This window comes from Ictalurus furcatus, chromosome 7 (assembly GCF_023375685.1).
Source record: "Ictalurus furcatus strain D&B chromosome 7, Billie_1.0, whole genome shotgun sequence".
In the NCBI taxonomy this organism is placed as follows: domain Eukaryota; kingdom Metazoa; phylum Chordata; class Actinopteri; order Siluriformes; family Ictaluridae; genus Ictalurus; species Ictalurus furcatus.
The window spans coordinates 28,704,437-28,728,514 of record NC_071261.1 but is presented as its reverse complement, the minus strand read 5'-3'; the positions used below and the strand labels follow the sequence as shown (position 1 = coordinate 28,728,514).

At 39.4% G+C, this 24,078-nt stretch overlaps 2 protein-coding genes across 4 annotated transcripts in view; both read left to right on the top strand.

The window, feature by feature from the left end:
* LOC128610731 (oxysterol-binding protein-related protein 1) overlaps positions 1-4,311 on the top strand; it is a 48,263-nt gene extending 43,952 nt beyond the window's left edge. Inside the window, exons 25-26 of the mRNA XM_053630148.1 lie at positions 680-770; positions 3,615-4,311. Coding sequence (XP_053486123.1) covers positions 680-770; positions 3,615-3,717 — 194 coding nt within the window. The 3' untranslated portion in view covers positions 3,718-4,311. The remainder of the gene's footprint in view (positions 1-679; positions 771-3,614) is intronic.
* A 4,053-nt stretch (positions 4,312-8,364) lies between these two features.
* On the top strand, positions 8,365-23,378 carry LOC128610388 (tetratricopeptide repeat protein 39C). Of its 3 annotated transcripts, none has more exons than XM_053629665.1 (14): positions 8,366-9,013; positions 12,017-12,065; positions 13,576-13,704; positions 15,217-15,331; positions 15,435-15,969; positions 16,392-16,560; positions 16,662-16,755; positions 19,008-19,115; positions 19,300-19,409; positions 19,518-19,641; positions 19,761-19,858; positions 19,960-20,064; positions 20,261-20,299; positions 21,382-23,378. In XM_053629665.1, the coding sequence occupies exons 1-14, from the start codon at positions 8,892-8,894 to the stop codon at positions 21,469-21,471; spliced, it is 1,887 nt and encodes a 628-aa protein (XP_053485640.1). In that variant the 5' UTR covers positions 8,366-8,891; the 3' UTR covers positions 21,472-23,378. The 3 variants fall into 3 exon arrangements, 2 of the variants coding, with proteins under 2 accessions (XP_053485640.1, XP_053485639.1); XM_053629664.1 differs by having other exon boundaries at positions 8,367-9,013; positions 15,214-15,331; XR_008386349.1 differs by having other exon boundaries at positions 8,365-9,013; positions 15,214-15,331; positions 19,960-20,299; positions 21,382-21,441.
* The last annotated feature ends 700 nt before the right edge of the window (positions 23,379-24,078 follow it).

The window sequence follows — 24,078 nt, the reverse complement described above, 5'->3', positions numbered from 1 at the left end:
ATGTGGTAAATAGTGAATACGACCCAAATATCACAAAACAAATGTGGGCCACCTTTGACAAAAATATGGCACATGCGGCATTGCTATGGCTTGCTTGTGGCCCAAATCTGGCAAACAGGAACAGACCTCCCAAGTTCTATCATTCCACGTGGTATGTGGGACAGATGAAAGTGTCAGGTGTGGGCCGGATCTGGGCCACAGCAATTTTGCTCTCTGGGTTAGCATACATCATTACTAACAGCAAACAACAAGCTAAATAAAAATAATGTCTTTTGTTCTCCTACGTACATGAAAACCAGGAACAAGATGCATTTTCTCAAAACAAAATACATCCAGGGATGTAACAAAGGCACAGAGGACGTTAGTGGTTGGTTTAAGAAATGCCTTGTTCGTAGGCTATAAAACGAATCGTACTCTATAGTAAATACAGCAATATTTAATTTTAATTATGTATCTGCGGATACCGGTGTGTGTCCTGATGTCTGTCCCTTGTGACATGGCAAAGGGATGATTCATTCACACCCAACTACTGCTATACAAAGAACTTCTCAAATGGCGTTTGTAAAGCTTTGTTCTACTTCACCATAATCATGGGGAAAGCTCAGGATATAGTCGCTAGGTGTTTTTAATTGATGTCGGAATCAACGTGTATTGCTTATATCTGACTTCTCGCTTCCAGATTTGGCCAGCACTGAGAAGAAGAGAGTGGAGGAAAAACAGAGAGTGGCGCGGAAAAACCGCTCCAAATCCAATGACGAGTGGAAGACGAGGTTAGTGTTTTAGCAGACAGTGCTATAAATCGTGAACTGTGCTCCTGTTATATGTATCACATCCATGATTCACTGCGTACTCTGTACAACACCGCTGTAAGCTGATTTGTTCCTTAAGCCATTCATCGTCCCAGAAAAAAAAAACCGTGTAAGCCTTTTTACTGTATACTATAATGGGGTCCAGCACAAAGTTTTACCACTGGTAGAGATTATACAGTGCTAAAAAATTCCAATAAGTGATCAAATTTGATATGGTCAAAACGCAGATACTTTTATTTCCATGGGGATTTACTGACGCAATAGCCAGATCATGATTGAACTCAAATAAACATAAGAAAAACCAGTCTTCTTAAACTAGAGCAACTTCTTCTACTTAATACATACGTTGAAAGACATAAATTTATAATATGATGCCGTACATATTTGTCTAATTTGTTTAATATTTGAATAGCTCAATTATATTATGATGTGAACATATGAGAGTGTGGTGGTGTTTTTTTAATGCTAAAAGTGTTCCCCAGCTGCGTGAAGTTTCAGTGTTGACTTGTCATCTTTTTAATTCATAAATACAGTAATTCATGCTCATTATCAAATTTTTTTTTTTTTTTTTATTGCTTCATATAAGAAGCCTGTCCCTTGGCCCCAGGTTTGAGCTCCTCAGCAGTGTGTTTGGTGTGCTATTCATTTCCAGGCTTTAGACTTGATGTTAATCATATTTATGGCGGAGTTCTCAAACTCCAGTGTCAATGGGATAATTCATTAACAATCTGGATCAGGTGTGTTTGAGAGTGGGACATCTTATCTTATCTTATCTTATCAGCATTTGAGAATTTTACCAGACCAGTCTACCAGACTGTACTGGAGTTTGAGAGCTTTGCTAGGGTTTGATCATTTTCCGAGAAATGGAGTATTTTACCTGATTTTGACCACTTTGCTAGGGATTGATCGTTTTACAAGAGTTTGAGAACTTTGCTGGAGTTTGAGTAGATTAAAAGTGAATTTTACCTGACTTTGACCACTTTGCAAGTTTTATAATTTTACCAGACTATAATCTTTACAGATCTTTACCAGAATTTTACTATAGAGTTTGAGAATTGTACCAGATTTTGAAAACTTTGCCAGAGTTTGAGAATTTTACTGGACTTTGAGATCTTTGCTAGAGTTTGGGAACTTTACTAGACTTTACGAACTTTACCAGATTTTGAAATTTTAACTAGAGTTTGGGAACCTTACCAGACAGACTTTGAGATCTTTACTATGGTTTGAGAACGTTGCTAGAGTTTGAGAATTTTACTGGCCTTGGAGAACTTTGCTAGACTTTAGGCACTTTGCCAGATTTTGACAATTTAACTAGTGTTTGGGAACCTTTCCAAAGTTTGAAAACTTTGCTATGGTTTGAGAACTTTGCTAGAGTTGGAGAATTTTGATAGAATTTGCGAATTTAATGAGAGTATGAGAACTTTGCTAGAGTTTGAGAATTTTACTAGACTTTGAGAACTGTGCTAGAGTTTCAGAACCTTACCAGACTTTGAGATCTTTACTTTGGTTTGAGAACTTTGCTAGAGTTTGAGAATTTTACTGGACTTTGAAAACTTTGATTGACTTTGAAAACTTTGCGATAGTTTCAGAACTTTGGTTGACTTTAAGAACTTTACTAAATCTAACTAGTTTGGGAATCTTACCAGACTTTGAAAACTTCTCAAAGTTCTCAAATCTCAAACCTTCTCAAACCAAAGTTCTCAAACTTTGGTTTGAGAACTTTGCTGGAGTTTGAGAAGATTAAAAGTGAATTTTACCTGACTTTCACCACTTTGCAAGATTTATAATTTTACTAGACCATTATTTTTACAGACTTTTACCAGAATTTTACTAGAGTTTGAGAATTGTTCCAGATTTTGAGAATTTTGCTAGAGTTTGAGCAGTTTACTGGACTTTGAGATCTGTGCTAGTGTTCAGGAACCTTTCCAGAGTTTGAAAACTTTGCTATGGTTTGAGAATGTTGATAGAATTTGAGAGTTTTATCACAGTATGAGAACTTTGTTAGAGTTTGAGAATTTTATTACACTTTGAAAATTTAACTAGAATTTTTTGAATTTTACTAGACTTTCAGATTTTGAAAATTTAACAGGAGTTTGGGAACCTTACCAGACTTTGAGATCTTTACTTTGGTTTGAGAACTTTGCTAGAGTTTGAGAATTTTACTGGACTTTGAGAACTTTGATTGACTTTGAAGAACTTTGCTAGAGTTTGAGAACTTCACTATACTTTAAGAACTTTACTAAATTTAACTAGTTTGGGACCCTTACCAGACTTTGAGAACTTTGCTGTGTTTTGAGAACTTTGCTAGCATTTGAGAGCTGTAAAACCTTTGAGAATTTTTACCAGACTTTGTAAATTTTCCTAGAGTTTGAGAATGTTGCTAGACTTAGTGAATGTTGCTACAGTTTGTGAATTTTACTAAAGTTTGAGAATTTAACCCGGAACTTGAGAATGTCGCTGGAATTTGAGAATGTTGCTAGACTTTGACAACTTTGCTAGAGTTTGACACTGCCAGTCTTTCAGAACTTTGCTAGTTTCTGAGGATTTTCAGTGAATTTGCACTGATGTCACCTCGACCCGCACATCCAGCTAGAAATACAGAAACGTTCACGATGTGCTTGCTTTTTAGCAGCGCCCCCAGGTGGTTCATTGAAGAGCTGCAACAATAGTGTGTTTTCTTTCTCTTTCTCTTTATCTACGTGTGCAAAATTCAGCATGAAAGAATACTTTGCATTAGAGAAACAACTAATCACACATTCCCATGAAAATCACCATCTAACATAATCTTATGTACTACTCTCTTAGGTGGTTCCACCAAGGAGCAAACCCACACAATGGCGGACAAGACTGGCTTTACTCTGGTGGCTACTGGAGCAGGAACTACTCCCAACTACCTGACATATACTAACCTTAAACCCTCAATCATCTGCAGAAAGGGACTCCTGAAGAGAAACCATGCATGTTCACTATTAACTTCAATTCATGTAGAGTGTCAATTATTTATACAGCCACAAGCTGGTTTTATGTTTACCACCATCTTCTAAACACTCAAGCATGAGGAGGTGAAACATGGCAGTTATTCTTAAATATGCAGTGTGTGAGGTGAAGTTTGTTTGTCCAGAGACTTGCATTGCAACTTAAAATAATTGATATAGATGTTAGAGTTTCAATTTCAATAGATGTAGCGAGGATCAATGTAAATATAAATAGGCTATAGATGATTATCTGTCAAGACTTGAATTTTGCGGAATGAAACAAACTTAGTCTTCTTTAGGTGGCTAAAACTTACCTCATAATCTTAGTAGCATATTAAATCTGTCGTGAATAACATGTCATAGTAAGTTTGCAGATGTGAGCCACACTTAATCCTTGGCTAACAAATGTCTTTAGCCCAGTATTAGGTTTAATATGGGATTCAACAAAGCATTTTGTTTGTATAGATATTATTTATTTAATTATATCCTGCAGATAATTGTTTGTGGCTATTGAGAACCTCTTGAACGTATAAATGGGGGGGGGGGAGAGGACGTGTTTAGCTTGTAGACGGACCAATCAATTTTGTTGGGTTGTTGTTGATTTAAGAGTGAAATTCAAATATTTATAGAGCCAAACTACAGAAACGCACTCAGTTTTTCAACTCCGAACACTCATTATAACAAAAAGAATCTTTACGTAATGTTAATATATAAGACTACGAGTTCAACGTCTCATAAATTTCATGTTTCTCAGATATATAAAATTTATAGTGAAAGCACAAATATATTTAACTATGCAATGGATAACTTTTTTTTTAAAAAAAAAACAAACAAAAAACAAAACCTTTGATTAGCTCTATTGAATCTGCCTGATTCATTCTGGGAAACTGAATTGACGATAGTTAGCTGCAGTTTGTTTTGTGGCAGCATGATGATATTTACAACAGGGACCCTCTTCAGAGAAAGTATACACATAGAGTTGACTGGGTTAAGTATATTTAATATTTACTTTAGTATATTAGTCCTTCTATACAGGTACGTTAAGATTACCAACAACACCTTCTGTAAAGTGTATCACAACAGTAGACCCAGCATTGTAAAGTATACGTTTTTAACTATACAATAAAATCTTGAATAGATGTATAAAAGAAGAGAAATCGCAAATTTGTTTGTATTGTTACTAAATAAACACTTACGCTTCCCTAAACCGTTCACAGTTTGATCACATTGCTGTGCCAAAGTTTTTGTAGTTGGTACTGTACAGTATGAAGCTACAGTATGTCAAAACGTTGACTTTTTGTTGAGGGCACAAGCACTCTGCGCTACATGATCATGTAGTCATTTGTTTCTTTTCGGTCTGAATTATTGTGCTAACTTGCTCACTATACATTATTACAATATGTTAGCTAACACATTTTAGCCTAGTCAGTTAGGTTTCCAGGCAACAAAACATGGAACTGGGTTTGCAAACTGCTTTTATTTACCTGCTGGGCTAACTATTGAATTTATTATTTGTCCACCCTTGAGAGTTGTTTTAATTATGTGGTACAGGGTGGATTGGTCATTTATTTATTGAGGAAAATGATCCAGTGACATATCTGTGAGTGGGAAAAGTAAGTGAACCTTTGTTTGCAGTATCTGATGTGACTCCTTATGCAGCAATTACTGTAACTAAACGCTTGGGGTAACTGTTGATCAGTCCTGCACATCGGCTTGGAGGAGTTTTATCCCGTTCCTCAGTACAGAACAGATTCAACTCTGGGATGTTGGTGGGTTTCCTCACATGAACTGCTTGCTTCAGGTCTTTCCACAACATTTCTATTGGATTCAGGTCAGGACTTTGACTTGGCCATTGAAAAACATTCACTTTATTCTTCTTTAACCGTTCTTTGGAGAGAATGATTTTTGTGTTTAGGGTCGTTGTCTTCCTGCATGACCTACTTTCTCTTCAGATTCACTTCACAGGCAGATCTCCTGACATTTTCCTTTAGAATTCGCTGGTATAATTCACAATTCATTGCATCAATGATGAAGTCATCCCGGCCCAGATGCAGCAAAACAGGCCCAAACCATGACACTACCACCACCATGTTTCACAGATGGGATAAGGTTCTTATGCTGGAATGCAGTGTTTTCCTTCTCCAAACATAATCCTTCTCATTTAAACCAAAAAGTTCTATTTTGGTCTCATCTATCCACAAAACATTGTTTCAATAGCCTTCTGGCTCGTCCACGTGATCTTTAGCAAACTGCAAACAGGCAGCAAAGTTATTTTTGGAGAGCAGTGGCTTTCTCCTTGCAAACCTGCCATGCACACCATGGTTGTTCAGCATTCTCCTGATGGTGGACTCATGAACATTAACATTAGCCAATGTGAGAGAGGACTTTAGTTACTTAGAAGTTACCCTGGGTTCCTTTGTGACCTCGTGGACTATTACACGTCTTGCTCTTGGAGTGGTTTGTTGGTCTCCACTCCTGTGAGGGTAACAATGGTCTTGAGTTTCCTCCATTTGTACACCATCTGCCTGACTGTGGATTGGTGGAGTCCAAACTCTTTAGAGATGGTTTTGTAACCTTTTCCAGCCTGATGAGCATCAACAACTCTTTTTCTGAGTTCCACAGAAATCTCCTTTGTTTGTCCCAAGATCAGACTTTGATAGATCCCTGTTAATAAAACGGACGCTCACTCACACCTGATTATCATCCCATTCATTGAAAACACCTGACTCTAATATCACCTTTAAAGTAAACTGCTAATCCTAGAGGTTCACATACCTTTGCCACTCACACTTTATTTTTCCTCAATAAATAAATGACCAAATATAATATTTTTGTCTCATTTGTGTATTTGGGTTTTTGTTTTCTACACTAGCATTTGTGAGAAAATCTGATGATGTTTTAGGTCATATTACTGGAGATATGCAGAAAATTCTAAGGGTTCACAAACTTTCAAGCACCACTATATATATGTATATAGTGTGTGTGTGTGTGTGTGTGATTTGAATTACTTTGTCCATTGGACACTTAGCTTGGCCCACCACCATCTATATTTCACAAAGGCTCTTTTTCATCCTTATACATCTTAACTGCATGCTTATTCCTGTATCGTACAATGGCATACAGTAATTATATTAATTAATGCTTTCACCTTTCAACTTATCCTCCATAGACTAGCAAAATTAATTACAAAACTTATCTTAAGTATAAAAAAAAGCCTTAAGGCTTCATTTAATTAAATTAGTCATCAGATCTGTTGAGAAGTATTTAAGAGCTAAATGTATCATTATCAGCTACCCTGATAATGATTCATTAAATCTGTACTCATAAAAACCTGATGATGATGATGATGATGATGATGATGATGATGATGATGGGAGGGGAGGGGAGGGGGGAAAGGAAGAACAAATATTTAAAGCAAATCATTATTCGTACTGTTTGTACAATTTGAAAATGAAAAATCAACCCAAATGCATCAAATCAAGGAGCTTTGGCTAAAATTGTTTATTAAAATGGCTGCTTTTAAGATATTTTGTACATTAGTAAAATATTACATTAATTGGAATTACCCATAAAATCCAACAAAATATGCGATTTCTGTCTTAAGATAAATGAACAGATGAGCTTTTTAAAAAAAAAACAAAAAAAAAAAACCAACAATGCATGAACAAACAAACCGATTTATATCTCTTGTTTTCCTGCAGCGTTTGTGTAAAGGTTATGGTGGTTAGGATAAGGTTAGAAAGGTTAAAGGAGGTTGCTGCTTTGGGCTTCAGTGGTAGCTTAATATACTTTATGAGTTTCCTGACTTTATACAGCTGACAGTATGAGCACATCAGCTGAACTAGACAACACTGAAAGCTCTTTATTAAACCATTCACTTACTTCACAATTTTTTTTAATGGCCTGTAAAATAAACTAAATGAAATGACTTCAGTCAAATGATTAATGGATTGATATTAGCTCTCATACCTGTTGGGGACGTGAATGAACACCCTTCAGTTTCGGTTCTTTTCTGATCCGGTCTCTGGCGCCCTCTGGAGGCAGACACAGGTACAGCCAGACGATTTAAACACAATTATCAAGGACTTTCAATTCCAACACTATCAAAACGGTATTTATAAATACATAAAGCCTCATTCTCTACATCCTGTCTTTATTTCAGCATATAAATTATTGCAGGGTTTATAGCATTTTATACCATACCATATAGAATAGTTGAAATGCTCTGTTCTGATTGGTCAGAATGTGCTGAGGTTGATGAGGGAAGTGTTTATAGCTGGGTAACAGGAAATAACTTGCCTCATGGATGTTCCATGGTATAAAATGTGACTATAAATGGATTTTTAAAAAGTATGTTCTTTAACTAAACAGAATATAATAATATTCATTTAAAAAAAAAAAAAAAGGAAAAAAAAGCTGCTGTGGTGTAAGAGGAATTTTCCATCACATCACCATTTTGTTGAATATTTTCCAAGAACAGCACATTTAAGCACAAGTGTTTAAATCTTTACTTAAATTCTGTTGATGTATACCTGTATTATTATTATTATTATTATTATTATTATTATTATTATTATTATTATTGCACTACTGATCCGAGGACAGCTATTATTTCTTACCTTTACCTTAACAACTATTAAATAAATAAAGAAATTTTAAAAAGCCGAAAACCGATCTCAGATCAGCCTTAAACAAGAAACTTCCGCTTACACTTCAGCCAATAGGCGAGCAGTTAGTTTGTTAGGCCACGCCCACAAACGACAACCTCCCTCTTTCGTAATGTAAACTGAAAGCCGCTGTACTCTCGGTCTGCACATCGAAACGCGGAAGCTGGGAGTGTAAACATTTATTTTTGTTTTTCGTACAATATTTACGCATTTTGTTTTATTCGAAAGAACCTGTTTTCTTTCTGTTTGCATAAAGCTTTTACTTCCGGTGTGTGCTGAACGTTTCCGAATTGTGTACAGTGCGCGCGCGTGTGTGAAGTCTGTGCTTGTTTAGTGCTCGTGATGAGTCTGGTGTTGTGATAGTCCGGGGTAAATCATTTCTCTTTATTGCCCCCGTGGTGATTATTATTATTATTTTTTTTTTATTATTTTTATAAACGATGGCCGAGGCTGAAGAGGATTTTCCTGAGAAGATTGATGATGCGGAACTTTCACTGCAAGGAATTAATATGTTGCTGAACAACGGCTTTAAAGAGAGTGCGGAGCTCTTCAACAGATACAGGTGAGTGTGTGTTCACACCTGAGTGAGGTAAAGAGGAGATCTGAGTGAGGTAAGGAGGAGATCTGAGTGAGGTTAGAGGAGATCTGTGTTCACACCTGAGCGAGGTAAAGCGGAGATCTGTGTTCACACCTGAGTGAGGTAAGGAGGAGATCTGTGTTCACACCTGAGTGAGGTAAAGAGGAGATCTGAGTGAGGTAAGGAGGAGATCTGAGTGAGGTAAGGAGGAGATCTGTGTTCACACCTGAGTGAGGTAAGGAGGAGATCTGAGTGAGGTAAGAGGAGATCTGAGCGAGGTAAGGAGGAGATCTGAGTGAGGTAAGGAGATCTGTGTTCACACCTGAGTGAGGTAAGGAGGAGATCTGAGTGAGGTAAGGAGGAGATCTGTGTTCACACCTGAGTGAGGTAAGGAGGAGATCTGAGTGAGGTAAGGAGGAGATCTGTGTTCACACCTGAGTGAGGAAAGGAGGAGATCTGTGTTCACACCTGAGTGAGGTAAGGAGGAGATCTGAGTTCACACCTGAGTGAGGAAAGGAGGAGATCTGAGTGAGGTAAGGAGGAGATCTGAGTGAAGTAAGGAGGAGATCTGTGTGGAAAATGGTTCCCCGCTCCAGTCCTAGAGATTGTCCTGCTCATACACACCTGATTAGTAGCAAGTCATGTGGTGGACTGGGGCTGGGGTCCCGGTACTGTTTTCACACTGTAGACCTAAACATCACAAACCCTCTCATCTCTCTGCGTAGGTACTGTTTAACTTGAACACTGTAGTTAAAAAGCCATACCAGTCCTTTTTATTTTTTCAAACTAAGATGTTTAAAGTTATCACTGTAAGCTTTGGGGTGTTAAGACATTGGTTGGAAGGTTGTGAGTTCAAATCCCACCACCACCACGCTGCCACTGCTGGGCGACTGAACAAGACCCTTAACCCTCAAGTGCTCGGTTGTATAAATGTAAGTGGATCTGGATAAATGCGTCTGCCAAATACCGTAAATGTCAGAAGAACTACATCCTAAAAAAACCCTGCAACGTATGTTACTCAAAAACAAACCAAAAAAAAAAAAACGATAAATGTTTATATTTAATAGCTCAGTTTTCTTCTGAAAGAAACAGTTTATTTATTTTCTTTTTTTATTCATTTATTTTATTATATTTTTAAATTATAAATGCTTGGGGTGAAACGTGGCTTCTCAGTCTTTTTTTTTTTTTTTCTTTTGTAGCCAAGGGACTCCTTTCAGTGTTAAAATAATAATAATAATAATAATAATGTTATGGTTTGACGGTTAAGGCGCTGGGTTACTGATCGGAAGGTCGGGGGTTCAGACCCCGGTGCAGCCGTGCTGCCACTGTTGGGCCCTTGAGCACGGCCCTTAACTCTCTCTGCTCCAGGGGGCGCTGTACCATGTGTCAGCTGCGCTCTGACCCCAACTTCCTGACATGCTGGGGTATGTGAAGAAGGAATTTCACTCTGCTGTAATGTATACGTGACCAATAAAGACTCATTATCATTAACTGATGTCACCAGTTTTCCACAGCGTTGGTGTTCTCTCAGCGCATTGCCCACTCGGGCTTAATCAGAGCTGTGTTAGGTGTGTATCAGTGACAGCACACCCGTATCCCAGCATGCAGTGGCTTCCACAGTGCAGTAAATGAGCAACATGACATTTAAGGCCGTACCAGGAAGCTTTTCACACTGGGGTAGCGCATCAATTAACCAGGCGTTAGATAATCTGCAGCGAGATCGCTCTAACGTGTGTGTTCGAGAGGAGGAATAACTCATTCTACTCTATTCTGATTGTAATGATTCGTCGTTTCTATTCCTTTCTATTCTGTTCCGTCTCGATTCAAATCGAAGCTTTATTCCACTTCGTTCCGTTCTAATAAACTTCTAAGAAAGCTCTCTCTCTCTTCTTTTCTACTCTGTTCTAATGATGCTGTCTTCTATTTTATTCTACTCGAATAAAGTTCTATTTCTATTGCGTCCTAAAGTTCTATTCGATGTTATTCTGTTCGAATATAGCACGTAATATAACGAAAGTTCTATTTTACTTTTTCACAAACGCTTCTTGTTTTATTCTATTCTAATAAATTTCTATTCTATTCTGCTCTCTTCTAATGAAACTTTGTTCTATTTTGTTCTATTTGAATAAGGTTCTATTATGTTCTCCTCTGTTCTCATGAATGTTTATAAAAAATAATAATAATACTATATTATATTCTGTTCTAATGTCGCTTCATTCTATTCTGTTTGGTTTTATTCTACGATGTTTTTTATTATCGGTCCGATTCAGACAGTGTCGTGGTAGAGGTGGGCGTGATTAAATTACATTGGTGCAGAAGGTGAAATCGAGGGCGTTCGGGTGGAAGTTTGATGGGTTGCTATGCAACATGTGCTTGTGACAGACTGTTGATATTCATCATATAGAAGGCGATGCTGATATATCGTTTTTTTTTTTTTTTTTTACGAGACTGGGTTGAACCTGCGTGAAACGATTTGTTTTATAAGAGGAATGCAACACTTCAGGGTGTGCCGTTTTGGAAAATATTCAACGCGGCCCCCCGATTCTGAAGGGACGTGTCGTCGACAGGAGGAGTCTCTCGGCCTCCTGTCACACACTACCGCCTTAAACTTTTCTCCAAGCTGAACACTTTTCATCTCTCTTCACGACTTGTGTGGCTTTTCCTAACTACAGTGTAAGCTCCTACAGTGTTCATTTACATACAGGATGTAACAAATATGTGTAACTGATCTCACAACAGTACAACACTTGCACTGTTTTGAATTTATTTGCAGTTTGTCAGAGGAAGTGAACGTGTTCTGCTTTCTCGTTACGCGGAATACGCCACTGTTTACATGTAAATGATCTGTATTTCGCTTTGCTAACCATTTCTGTCCGACCTAATGTTGTAGGCCATGAAATTGAAAACTTTAGTCCTACTACCTCTTTCTGACTATAAAACAGGGCTTCTCAAGTAAGAACATTGCATTGGTTCCTCTTTGTGACGCAGGAATTGCAGTCCTCTGATGAGCTTCGGTGCGAGCTTTGTCAGTTTTCTGGTAAGTGTACTTCCTTTGTAAATCTGCTGAACCATGCTGGCAGGCTGCGTGTCATGTGATAATGTACAATCACGATATCATAGTCACAACCTGGACACCACAGCTCTTAAAGTGGGGTCTGGGTCAAGCAAAGCCAGCCAGGGGTCTGCCATTTCCTAGATTTGTTACAGCCCACTATTATTCAAGTTTAATGCTTATTAATAATCTAGATTGGAATCTAGTGACAACTTTATCGACAGTGGGTTTTATAGGTGGAACGTCTGGCTCGTATAATTTATATTCATTTCTCTTTTTCTAAAATGTTTCTGATAATTAAAAGGGACCCCTGATTATAAAAAGTTTGCGAATCCCTGACGTACATACTATACATCATCGCTATAGTCAGAATATAACCTGTTGCCCAAAATCTTTAAGGATCCTAGGCTTTTTCCTTTGGGGAAACTGTTAAAGCATCTACGTCGAATCGTACAACGAAGTGTTTCCCTGTCGGAAAGTATTGCCCTTTTTTTTTTTGGAAGCTAAGAGCTGTTATTTATCCAACAACCACTTAAAGACGTCTTAAAGAACCATTTCCTCAGCAAGACCAAAAGGCCTGGACGACCACTAAAGTTTATGAATGCGGAATTCTTTCCCCATTGAAGAAAAACCCCTTCACATCATCTAGCCGAGGCAAGAACACTCTGGAGGAGGTAGGCGTATCTTTGTCAAAGTCTACAATCAAGAGACACCTTCATGGGTGTAAATACAGACGGTTTACCTCAAGATGCAAAGCACTGGTAACACTCAGGAACAAAAAAGCCGGATTGCACTTGCTAAATAATCCTCTGGAAAAGAAAAGCCTGACCAGTTCTGAACTTGTTCTAGAATGATGGGAAGAGAAGAGCATGGAGAAGGAAAGGAAGGGCTCATGCTCCAAAGCGTACCACATCATCTGTCAAACATGGTGGAGGAAGTGTTATGGCATGGGCATGTGTTGCTGCATGTGGAACTGGGTCACTGGTGTTTATTGATGATGTGACTGATGATAGAAGGAGCAGGATGAATTCTAAAGCGTTCAGAGCTGTACTTTCTGTTCAAAATCACTCAAATGCTGCAAACTGATAGGACGGCGCTTCACAGTACAGATAGATAATGACCCAAAACTTACGGTGAAAGCAACCCAAGAGCTTCTTAAGGCAAAGAAATAAAACGTTCTTAAATGTCCGATGACATCAACCCAATTGAGCATGCTTTTTACTTTCTGGGGGGGGGGGGGGATTCCTTAAATGATGTTAATGGTCTATAAATGGATTAAAAATATATACAATGGTCATTAAAGTAGAATTCTTATCGATGCCTATCTTTTGGTTTAAAAAGAAAATGGCCAAAATGCGATTGGACACTGTAATCCGGATTTGCGAGGTGACGATGGTCTCAGCTTGGTGTGTGTGTGTGTGTGTGTGTGTGTGTGTGTGTGTGTGTACTGTAGAGTTTGTTTGTAAGGGAACGGTGTTTAATCCTCTCGTTCCAGAATGCCATGATGACGTTCGAAGAGGAGAAGATGCAGGTGGCGTGCGAGGACCTGCGGGCGACCGAGAGACTGTGCGAGTCCGACAGCGGCGGCGTGATCGAGACCATCAAGAACAAGATCAAGAAGAATGTGAGCAATTCCGGCACTTCTCACAGTCAGACGCGCTGTTTGTCTGAACGGTGTTTAATGACGCGAAGCGTTCGTTTGTTATCGTTTTAATTACATTGTGCAATAAGCAGCATGTCATCGATCGGTCCATTTGAGAGAAAATGAGACTAAACGATTAAAGAAGGCATGATGTATTATAGCTGTCAGAGGAAAGCCTTTGATACTTTTTTGTTTTGTTTTTTTTCCCTTTGGAGCGGAAATATAATATCTGGTATTTTTTACGACTCCTCTTTGACTTCAAGCAGAGAGCTTTCAAAGCGCTGTGCCAATATAAACCTCATGTACTTGCCAAGTCATTTAATCTATCCTTATTTCATTGTTATTTATACCCGAGGACTCCTTCATAACCGAAGCCTCATTTACAATAATGTCCTACTTACCCATTTTAATTGCTTAGAAACAGAACATAATAGAACAAAAGCTAAATATGGGGGGAAAAAATTGCACATCTGCTTTATATCACTCTGTGGAAATCTACTCCAAGTCCATTCTCCACTTTAAAAGGTCCTGTGTTGGGACGTTGAGAGTCTAATAATAATAATAATAATAGATTATTTGGAGGGAAATTTTGGCAGACGCCCTTATCCAGAGCGATTTACATTCGTCTCATTTATACAACTGAGCAATTGAGCGTTTTGCTCAAGGGCCCAACGGCGGCAGCTTGGCAGAGCTGGGGCTTGACCTCCCGCCCTTCTGATCAGTAACCCAGAACCTTTAACCACTGACACACCACTGCCCCAATATGGAGTGTTGTTACTGGAATTACTATGAAGTTGGTTATTTCTCATATAACAGCACGTCCCAAACGTTGAATAGTATAGAAGACCAGGCCGTACTTTATATCCATTTATAGTTACGTTTTAACATCGTCGAACATCCGCAAGACTCTTTTGTCGTGAAAACTTTCCTGTGTTGGAAAATGTTGACACTGGAGACTCCTTCCAAAAATGCTAAATTCAATCTTTTTACAGAAAGGTTCACCATATCAACAGACAGACACTATTTGTTTTTTTTGTTTTGTTTTGTTTTTTTAATCAGTTTGTCGCTTTGGATAAAAACGTCTGCTAAATGAATAAATGTAAACGAACGAGCCAGTGTTGATCTATTCAGCTCCGCTCATAGTGCATGTTATGTTATAGTTATAGTTATATAGTAAGATATAATATATGCGGCTGTGGCTCAGGTGGTAGAGCGAGTTGTCCACTAATTGTGGAGCAGGGTTGGTGGTTCGATCCCCGGCCCACATGCCAAAGTGTTCTTGGGCAAGACACTGAACTCGACGTTGCCCCCGATGGCAGTCTAGCACATTGCATGGTATGTGTGCGAATGAGAAACGGTGTAAAGCGCTTTGTAGTACCGCTAAGGTTAAAAGGTGCTATATAAGTGTAGACCATTTATATAAGTGTGTTTAACTCTTAACTCTTAACACACTCATAAATATAGACGTCATAGTTCTGTGTTTGTATCCAGCAGGCGGAGGGTCAGAGGTCAGAGGTGACCGTGATCGAGCGGCTGCAGAGGCTCATCATAGTGGCTGACTGTCAGGTTTATCTGGCCGTGCTGTCCTTCGTCAGACAGGAGCTCTCCGGTTTGTGCTTTTTAATAGTGTACTGATCTTTTTAAAGGCGTATTAAACAATGTATCAATGCACCATTTGTTTGAATATTTTCACAATACTTGTGTTTGTACAGGATATATCAAAGCTGGCTGGATCCTCCGTAAAGCCTGGAAAACGTACAATAAGTGCTACAATGAGATCACCCGGTTGCAGGAAGTGTGCCAGAGGAGGTCCTCAGCACCGCAGGGGGCACTTTCTTTTGATCAACCCAAACCGAGTCAGAACGCCTCAATGCCTGATCCCACAGCAGTCTGCTCCAGTGACTGTCCTGAACCTGAACCCGGTCAGGATGGTTCCCTGGCTCCTGTCTCAGAGGGGTCACGTGCTGCCAAGCAGCTTAACGACAGCCACAAAGGTTCCTCCACTCGGCCCAAACACGGCCCGAAATCTCAGCCTCGGCTCGATTACAGCGTGACCGCGGAGTCTCTGGGTCGACTCAAGGGTTCGGTCAGCTTCGGCTACGGCCTGTTCCACCTCTGCATCTCTATGGTGCCTCCTCACCTGCTGAGGATCATTAACCTGCTGGGATTCCCCGGCTCACGGCAGGAGGGCCTCAGCGCCCTCGCGTACTCCAGCGAAAGTAAGGACATGAGGGCCCCTCTTTCTACGTGAGTAGGTGTAAAGAAGCATGCTGGATCAGCGTGGCAAAATAAAATTGCACAGAAATTGTATGGTCAGTAATTGAGTAGCCATGTTTCATTCAAAATGTCAAGCCTGCCAATACATGTATACATACACACCTTAAAATCTGATGTAAACTGTTATGTCATAAAATATAAACACCAATCATGTTCAATATGCAAATGAAGCATCAGTTTACCAGGCGAAGGGGGTGGGGCAGGTGGATTTGAAGCCATTTTAATTGGTGTATTTATAGCATCTGTATTTCTTGATTAAGAGTTGCTTCTGTGACATTTTTGACTTTCTAACAACATGCATGTACAACATGTACTCATTGGTTTTCAGCAGTGATTGTGATCTCTGTGTGTGTGTGTGTGTGTGTGTGTGTGTGTGTGTGTGTGTGTCTCAGACTGGCCCTGCTGTGGTACCACACGGTCGTACAGCCCTTCTTCGCCCTGGACGGCTCTGAAACAGAGGCCGGACTTCGGGCTGCTGAAGCCATACTTAAGAAGAAAGAAGCCGAATATCCAGAGTCCTCGCTCTTCATCTTCTTTAAAGGACGAGTGCTGCGGCTCGAGGTGAGAGGACACTCAGCACCTCTTGTCTGTTCAAGCGTCCTGCTGAGTCTGTGTTCTCGAATCAGTTTTGTGTAACGTCCTCTCCTGTCTGTTGCCGTCAGTGTGAGATCAGCAGGGCTTTAACATGCTTTAATAATGCCTTGGAACTGGCTTCAGAACAGAGGGAAATCCAGCACATCTGCCTCTACGAGATTGGTAAGTCACCCTGTACCACTGCCGCTCATACACACGATACTGCTACACAATTCCTTTTTCATGTTCCTGCACCCTTTCAACTAAAGAGAATGACTGACATACTGACTTACACAGAGTTACTAACTGACTGACATACTGACTGACTTTCTAAACTGTTTTAAAAGTTCCTACTGACATACTGACTTACTGTCTAAACTGTTTTAAAAGTACCTTCTGACATACTGACTGACTTTAAAGGTACCTACTGACATACTGACTGACTTTAAAAGTACCTACTGACATACTGACTGACTTTATAGGTACCTACTGACATACTGACTGACTTTCTAAACTGTTTTAAAAGTACCTTCTGACATACTGACTGACTTTAAAGGAACCTACTGACATACTGACTGACTTTAAAAGTACCTACTGACATACTGACTGACTTTAAAGGAACCTACTGACATACTGACTGACTTTAAAGGTACCTACTGACATACTGACTGACTTTAAAGGTACCTACTGACATACTGACTGACTTTAAAGGTACCTACTGACATACTGACTGACTTTAAAGGTACCTACTGACATACTGACTGACTTTAAAAGTACCTACTGACTGACTTTAAAGGTACCTACTGACTTACTTTCTAAACTGTTTTAAAAGTGCCTACTGACATACTGACTGACTTTAAAAGTACCTACTGACTGACTTTAAAGGTACCTACTGACTTACTTTCTAAACTGTTTTAAAAGTACCTACTGACATACTGACTGACTTTAAAAGTACCTACTGACTGACTTTAAAGGTACCTACTGACTTACTTTCTAAACTGTTTTAAAAGTACCTACTGACATACTGACTGACTTTAAAAGTACCTACTGACTGACTTTAAAGGTACCTACTGACTTACTTTCTAAACTGTTTTAAAAGTACCTACTGACATACTGACTGACTTTAAAAGTACCTACTGACATACTGACTGACTTTAAAAGTACCTACTGACATACTGACTGGCTTTCTAAACTGTTTTAAAAGTACCTACTGACATACTGACTGACTTTAAAGGAACCTACTGACATACTGACTGACTTTAAAAGTACCTACTGACATACTGACTGGCTTTCTAAACTGTTTTAAAAGTACATACTGACTGACTTTAAAGGAACCTACTGACTGACTTTAAAGGAACCTACTGACATACTGACTGACTTTAAAGGTACCTACTGACATACTGACTGACTTTAAAGGTACCTACTGACATACTGACTGACTTTAAAAGTACCTACTGACATACTGACTGACTTTAAAGGTACCTACTGACATACTGACTGACTTTAAAAGTACCCACTGACTGACTTTAAAGGTACCTACTGACTTACTTTCTAAACTGTTTTAAAAGTACCTACTGACATACTGACTGACTTTAAAAGTACCTACTGACATACTGACTGACTTTAAAAGTACCTACTGACATACTGACTGACTTTAAAGGTACCTACTGACATACTGACTGACTATTTGACTGACTGACTGAATTAAGCACTGACTGACTTAAGTACTTACTATCTAAACGGTTATAAAAGGACTGACTGACTGACATAGTGACCGACTTACTAACCGACTGACTTAAGGACTGAATTACTTTCTAAACTGATTTATAAGTACTTACTGACTTACTAACTGTCTGAATTAAGGACTAACTGACTTTCTAAACTGATTTATAAGTACGTATAAGTACCGACTGACTATAAACTTTTAAAAAGTACCCCCTGACTGACTGACTGTCTGAATGACTTACGTACCGACTTTCTTTCTAAAGTGTTTTTAAAAAAATGCAAGTATCTACTGACTCACTGCCTGACTCACTGACTTCAGGACTGACTTACTACTGACTGACTGAATTAAAGACTTACTGACTTCCGCTGTTTTAAAATTACAAGTATTTACTGACTGACCCAATGACTGGCTGACTCACTCACTGAATCACTGACTCTTGAAGCCTGACTGACTGACTCACTGACTTAAAGACTGACTGACTTAATGGCTGATGTACTGTCATATTAACATATTAATTGACTGACCTACTGACTGAATGATCGGCTGAAGTAACGACTTCCTGACGCGCTGGCTTACAGACTTACTTTTTAAACCTTGTTAAAAGCTTACTGACTTGCTGAAAACAACTTTCAAGGAACCTTCTAAACGCTGAAAGAGCCACTTCCACACTCCTAACGTCTGTGGTTTATACGATGCGGATGTGTTCCAGGTTGGTGCAGTATGATCGAGCTGAGCTTCTCCGAAGCGTACAGAGCATTCGAGCGTCTGAGGACGGAGTCACGCTGGTCCCAGTGCTACTACTCCTACCTCACCGGAGGTAAGGAGTCTCTTAATTTAAAAAAAACAAACAAACTTCAATAATAGGCCAGTGGCATAGCCGGACAGGGGAAAGGGGTAGGGTTTAAGATTTATCAAGTTATTTCCAGCACAATCAGATCATTTTAGAATGGTTTTGTTTTATGATATTATGACCGTTCATCGTGAGCATGTTTATATTTCAGTGTGTCAGGGAGCTTCAGGTGATCTGGACGGTGCTTGTAGCGTATTGAAAGATGCGTCTCTGCTTTTCAAGAGGAAGCACAATCAGATTGAGCAGTTTTCCATGAGGAAGGTAAGTGTACGAGGAAAACCCGTCCACAAACTGAATTTCTCCAATACTTTTCAAATAGATGAACTGTTAACTCATTCATTTTGTACTTGTGTGTGTGTGTGTTAATAGGCTGAAGATTTAAGGAAACCCAGGCCGACGAAAGAGCAATGTACAATGGCTGCCATTGAGATTCTGTATCTTTGGAAAGCTCTTCCTAACTGCTCCAACACCAAACTGCAGCTTATGATTGAAGGTTAATCACACAACACACTAAAAAAAGGAAAACCCCATACACAAGCCAGTCTTGTTTCCGCTAACGTGCATTGGGGGGACGACACACACACGCTGAATTTCAGTTTCTTTATGCATCAGTTCTACAGCAGATGGACGGCTCGTCGTATTGTGGACTGAAACACCTCCTGCTGGGGGCCGTGCACAAAAGCCTAGGGGACAACGCAAACGCAATACAGGTACGACAGTGTGTGTATAGCTGACGTCATGCGCTGCTTTATGTTTGTATAGTGTGGAAATACATATGTACGGTGTAATTGTTTGTTTTTGTCCATTGCAGTGTTTTCAGGTGGCTTTGAGAGATGAAGAAGGGCGTGTCAGTAACTCATACGTGCAGCCTTATTCCCTCTATGAGCTGGGATGTGTACTGCTAGAAAACCCTGAGGCAAGTGTGTGTGGGTGTGTGTGTGTGTTTCAATGCAGGTTCTACAATCCTGATGCATAACCATGCACATGCTGCGTTTGTAAAGCTCACAGAAGTATTTGGGTGCCACGACTGTTAAAATGTTACGTGTATCACAATGCGCAGATGTTTCATCTGGCTAAAGATGAACGTCGTTGTTTTTTGTTCCTCTTTTCAGTCGACAGCCAAAGGAAGAGCGCTGCTTCTTCAAGCCAAGGTACATAGATTAAACTCATTTCATTAAAGTGACTAGTTAGTTGGACTTTATATAGTAATCATAATACTAATAATAATCATAATTTTTAGTTAGTTAGTTACAGTTACATTTATAAAGCGCGTTTCTAGACGCTCAAAGCGCTTTACATTGTATATGGGGTGGGGCGAGGGCGGGGGGGGGGGGGGGGTGTCTCCTCAACCACCATTTGTGTGTAGCATCCACCTGGATGATGTGACGGCAGCCATAGTGCGCCAGTACTCCCACCACACACCAGATATTAGTGATGTAGCCAATTCAGGGGTGGGGATTATTAGGGGGCCGTGATGGGAGAATTTCGGCAGGAAACCAGGGTTACACCCCTACTCTTTACGAGAAGTGTCCTGGGATTTTTAATGACCACAGAGAGTCAGGACCTCGGTTTAACGTCTCATCCGAAAGACAGATAATAATAATAATAATAATAATAATACATTTAACAACTTAGATAGTGGATTAGCTTCATCACTACTACTGAAGGGGGCGGGGGCAATAGCATCCTTGCAGTATGTAACATTAGGTACCTCTAGAGCCGAGGTATTCAAACTGTGGGACTCCCCCTAGAGGGGCGCGATGGAATTGCATATGGAGCGCAGGCGATATGGAAAATACCAAATATACATATATATATATATTTAAATGACTGTAACAACAGAACACAAAAATACGCCTAAAGAGCAGTCTTCTTTTTCCTTCCCCTAATAAAAACGAGACATGAGCCAATTAATGTATGACTCCCGAATGATTGACAGTTCTGTTGAAAGATGCGCCGATGCTGCGCCCTCGCTTTCTGTCAAGGTATATAATTGATTGCAGTCTTTTATTTATTTATTTATTTATTTTTTTTACATTTCATTAATGGGAAACTTTCAAAAGGCAAATCTAACCAATCAAACACTTTAGAAACAGTTTTAACGCTCAACATAATCGGACAGTGATTTAAAACTGCTCTCCTGAGGAAAAAGTTCGAATGCTGTATGTTTGCACTAGAGGAATATTATTAGCTAATAATCCACGCTAACGCGGTGTTGTGCGTCGTTCTGCAGGAGGAGTTCTCGGCGTACGATTTTGAGAACAGGCTCCACGTGCGAATCCATTCCGCTTTAGCGGCATTCACAGCAACGGCTCCACAATAACTCCTTTCTGAAGTCTCGGAAATCCGATGTACACAAGCCAGCAAAAAAAAATAAAAAATCAAATCTGAGACATCATGCGGAGGAATCGGGGACGATGGAGAAGGAAGGAGCACGGCCTCAGACTGTTACTGACGATCACGGACCATTCATGGGTGAACTCTGTTTTGTTTTTTCCTCCCATGTGCACTTTATATTTTTATTTTGGATACTCGACGAGAAAAGAGAAACGGTCAGTTTTAATATAGAGTTCTATATAGTGTTGTGAAATATCCCATCAGGAAGGCGAGTCATTGCTCAGTTTTGGAAAGTCCAGTCACAAAGCACATGATTTATGATTTTTTGTGTGTGTGTGTGTGTGTGTGTGTGAGATACTAAAAAGCACTGCTAATTTATTTTCCAGAAATAGCTTTCAAATGCTGTAGATAAGAGATTTAAAATATTTGAGTAGGGTTTTTTTTTTCCTCTTCTTCTTTTCTGATACTGTCCATGATCATGTGGTCATCAAGCATTGTACATCACCACATGATCACCACATTGCTACAACGTCATTGAACAAAATTGTTGCCAAATCGCAACCGATCACACCTCCTACACTGCGGGTTGTCTTAACGGTTTAAATTCGCTCATGCAGCTAGTAGTTAGGCAGCTAAATGTCTTTGGGGTTTTTAACCAAAGTCTAAAAAAAAAAAAAAAAAAAAAAAATGTCTACTTAGACATAACGATATTATTTGATTGTCTGTGATTCCTGAAATATTTGTTCTTCAACTAACAAAAAAAAACCTAACACAATGACAGAAAGTAAGTTATTTTAAATGTCAGCGTCATCGGTTGAAAATGTACCGCTGACTACTGTTACATGTAGGAGGAGACTACTCGAACTACTCTGTTAGCTGTGGTTCGCTAACAAGATATCTTGAAAGTGTATGCAGAAAGAAAATCAGACTTTTATTTTGCTTTGCAGTAAGTGCATATTGTTTAATAGGTAGGTCTGTGGTAATTAATTACGAGCGGTTTTACAGTGCAGGTTAGAAGTTTATATACGCCTTACAGAATCTGTAAAATGTTAATCATTTAATAAGGAAAACGAGGGATCGTAAAAAAAATAATAATAAAAAAAAAGGCATTTTTTAAATTTATATGTTTTTATTTAGTACTACCCTGAATAAACTATTTCACATAGCAGATGTTTACATATAGTCATTGTGTACAAGACACAATAATAACTGAATTTACACAATTGAACCAGTTTAAAAGTTCACATATGTGTGATTCTTTATATTTTGTCTTCTGGGAAAGATGTAAGTATTTTATGTAGTGGGCGGGGGAGGGGGGCCGGGGGATTTAGAGAGATCTTTGAACAAAATAACAACAATTTCATCCTGTTCCAAAGTGTACAGTAAAGTAAAGATCTGTTGTGTGAAATGGCTTATTCAGGGTAGTACTAAATAATAAAAAACAAAATGTCTTTTTTTTAAAAAAAATTTTATCCCTCTTTTTTTTTATTTTCTTCGCCTCACACCTCCAGGGTCGGGGGTTCGATTCCCACCGTGGCCCTGTGTGTGCGGAGTTTGCATGTTCTCCCCGTGCTGCGGGGGTTTCCTCCGGGTACTCCGGTTTCCTCCCCCAGTCCAAAGACATGCACGGTAGGCTGATTGGCGTGTCTAAAGTGTCCGTAGTGTATGAATGTGTGTGTGATTGTGCCCTGCGATGGATTGGCACCTTGTCCAGGGTGTACCCCGCCTTGTGCCCGATGCTCCCTGGGATAGGCTCCAGGTTTCCCCGTGACCCTGAAGATGGGTGGGTGGAGCTTCTGGAAGGCGTATGTAAAATTACTGTTACGTTTAAGAGGGAACGACTGCGTCTACTCTGTTACCTGTGGTTAGCTGAAGAGGTCTTGCACGTGTATGCAGAAAGAAAATCGGGTCTTTATTTTACGGTGCAGTAAATGCATATCGTTTTATCGGGAGGTACGTGGTAATTCATTATAAGAGGTTTTAGGCGAGTTTACATTTAGGATTTTCGGCGTACGTAATCATTTCTGTAAAAATGACCAGGTTTGTACGAGAGCACTCGGCACCATAATGCGATAGTTACTCGGATCGTAATGTTCACGCAGTACGTAATCATGTGGCGTAACCTTCGATTTTAAAAAGGATTTTAAGTGTGTATTGAATTATGTGAAGAGTACCAGGTATACTTAAGCAGTTCATGCTAAGTACAGTATCGTGATCTCAAGCATGCTGATTGAAATGAGCAAGTAATTACACTCTTGGTATTTTTTTCCACATTCGTTATTACGCACTTATTTTTCTATATTCCGGAGGATCGTGCCATGTCATTATTCTCCCGCTTATACGACGTGCTCTCGTACAAACCGAGTACTTTTCACACGAGCGTTCCGACCTGCTAAATGCGACATAGTTGCTGTACTGTTCAATTACTCAAAATGGTATGATTGTGTTCAACTGAGTAAACAGGAAATGAAATTCATGTTAACTGAACTTCAGTGTTCGGTCTGTAGTTAGTACTGTAAAGTGCGCAGGTACAGTATATCCTGTACTGATGCAAATATTAACCTGGTGGAGGCAGCTATGTCTGTATAAATAA

Bases quoted from the DNA above. Each gene is read 5' to 3' on its own strand.
- LOC128610388 (XM_053629664.1), top strand. From the start codon at position 8,892: ATGGCCGAGGCTGAAGAGGATTTTCCTGAGAAGATTGATGATGCGGAA. The intron at 19,116-19,299 runs GTAAGGAGTCTC...TTTATATTTCAG, and splicing joins CTACTCCTACCTCACCGGAG to TGTGTCAGGGAGCTTCAGGT. The intron at 19,410-19,517 runs GTAAGTGTACGA...GTGTGTTAATAG, and splicing joins AGCAGTTTTCCATGAGGAAG to GCTGAAGATTTAAGGAAACC.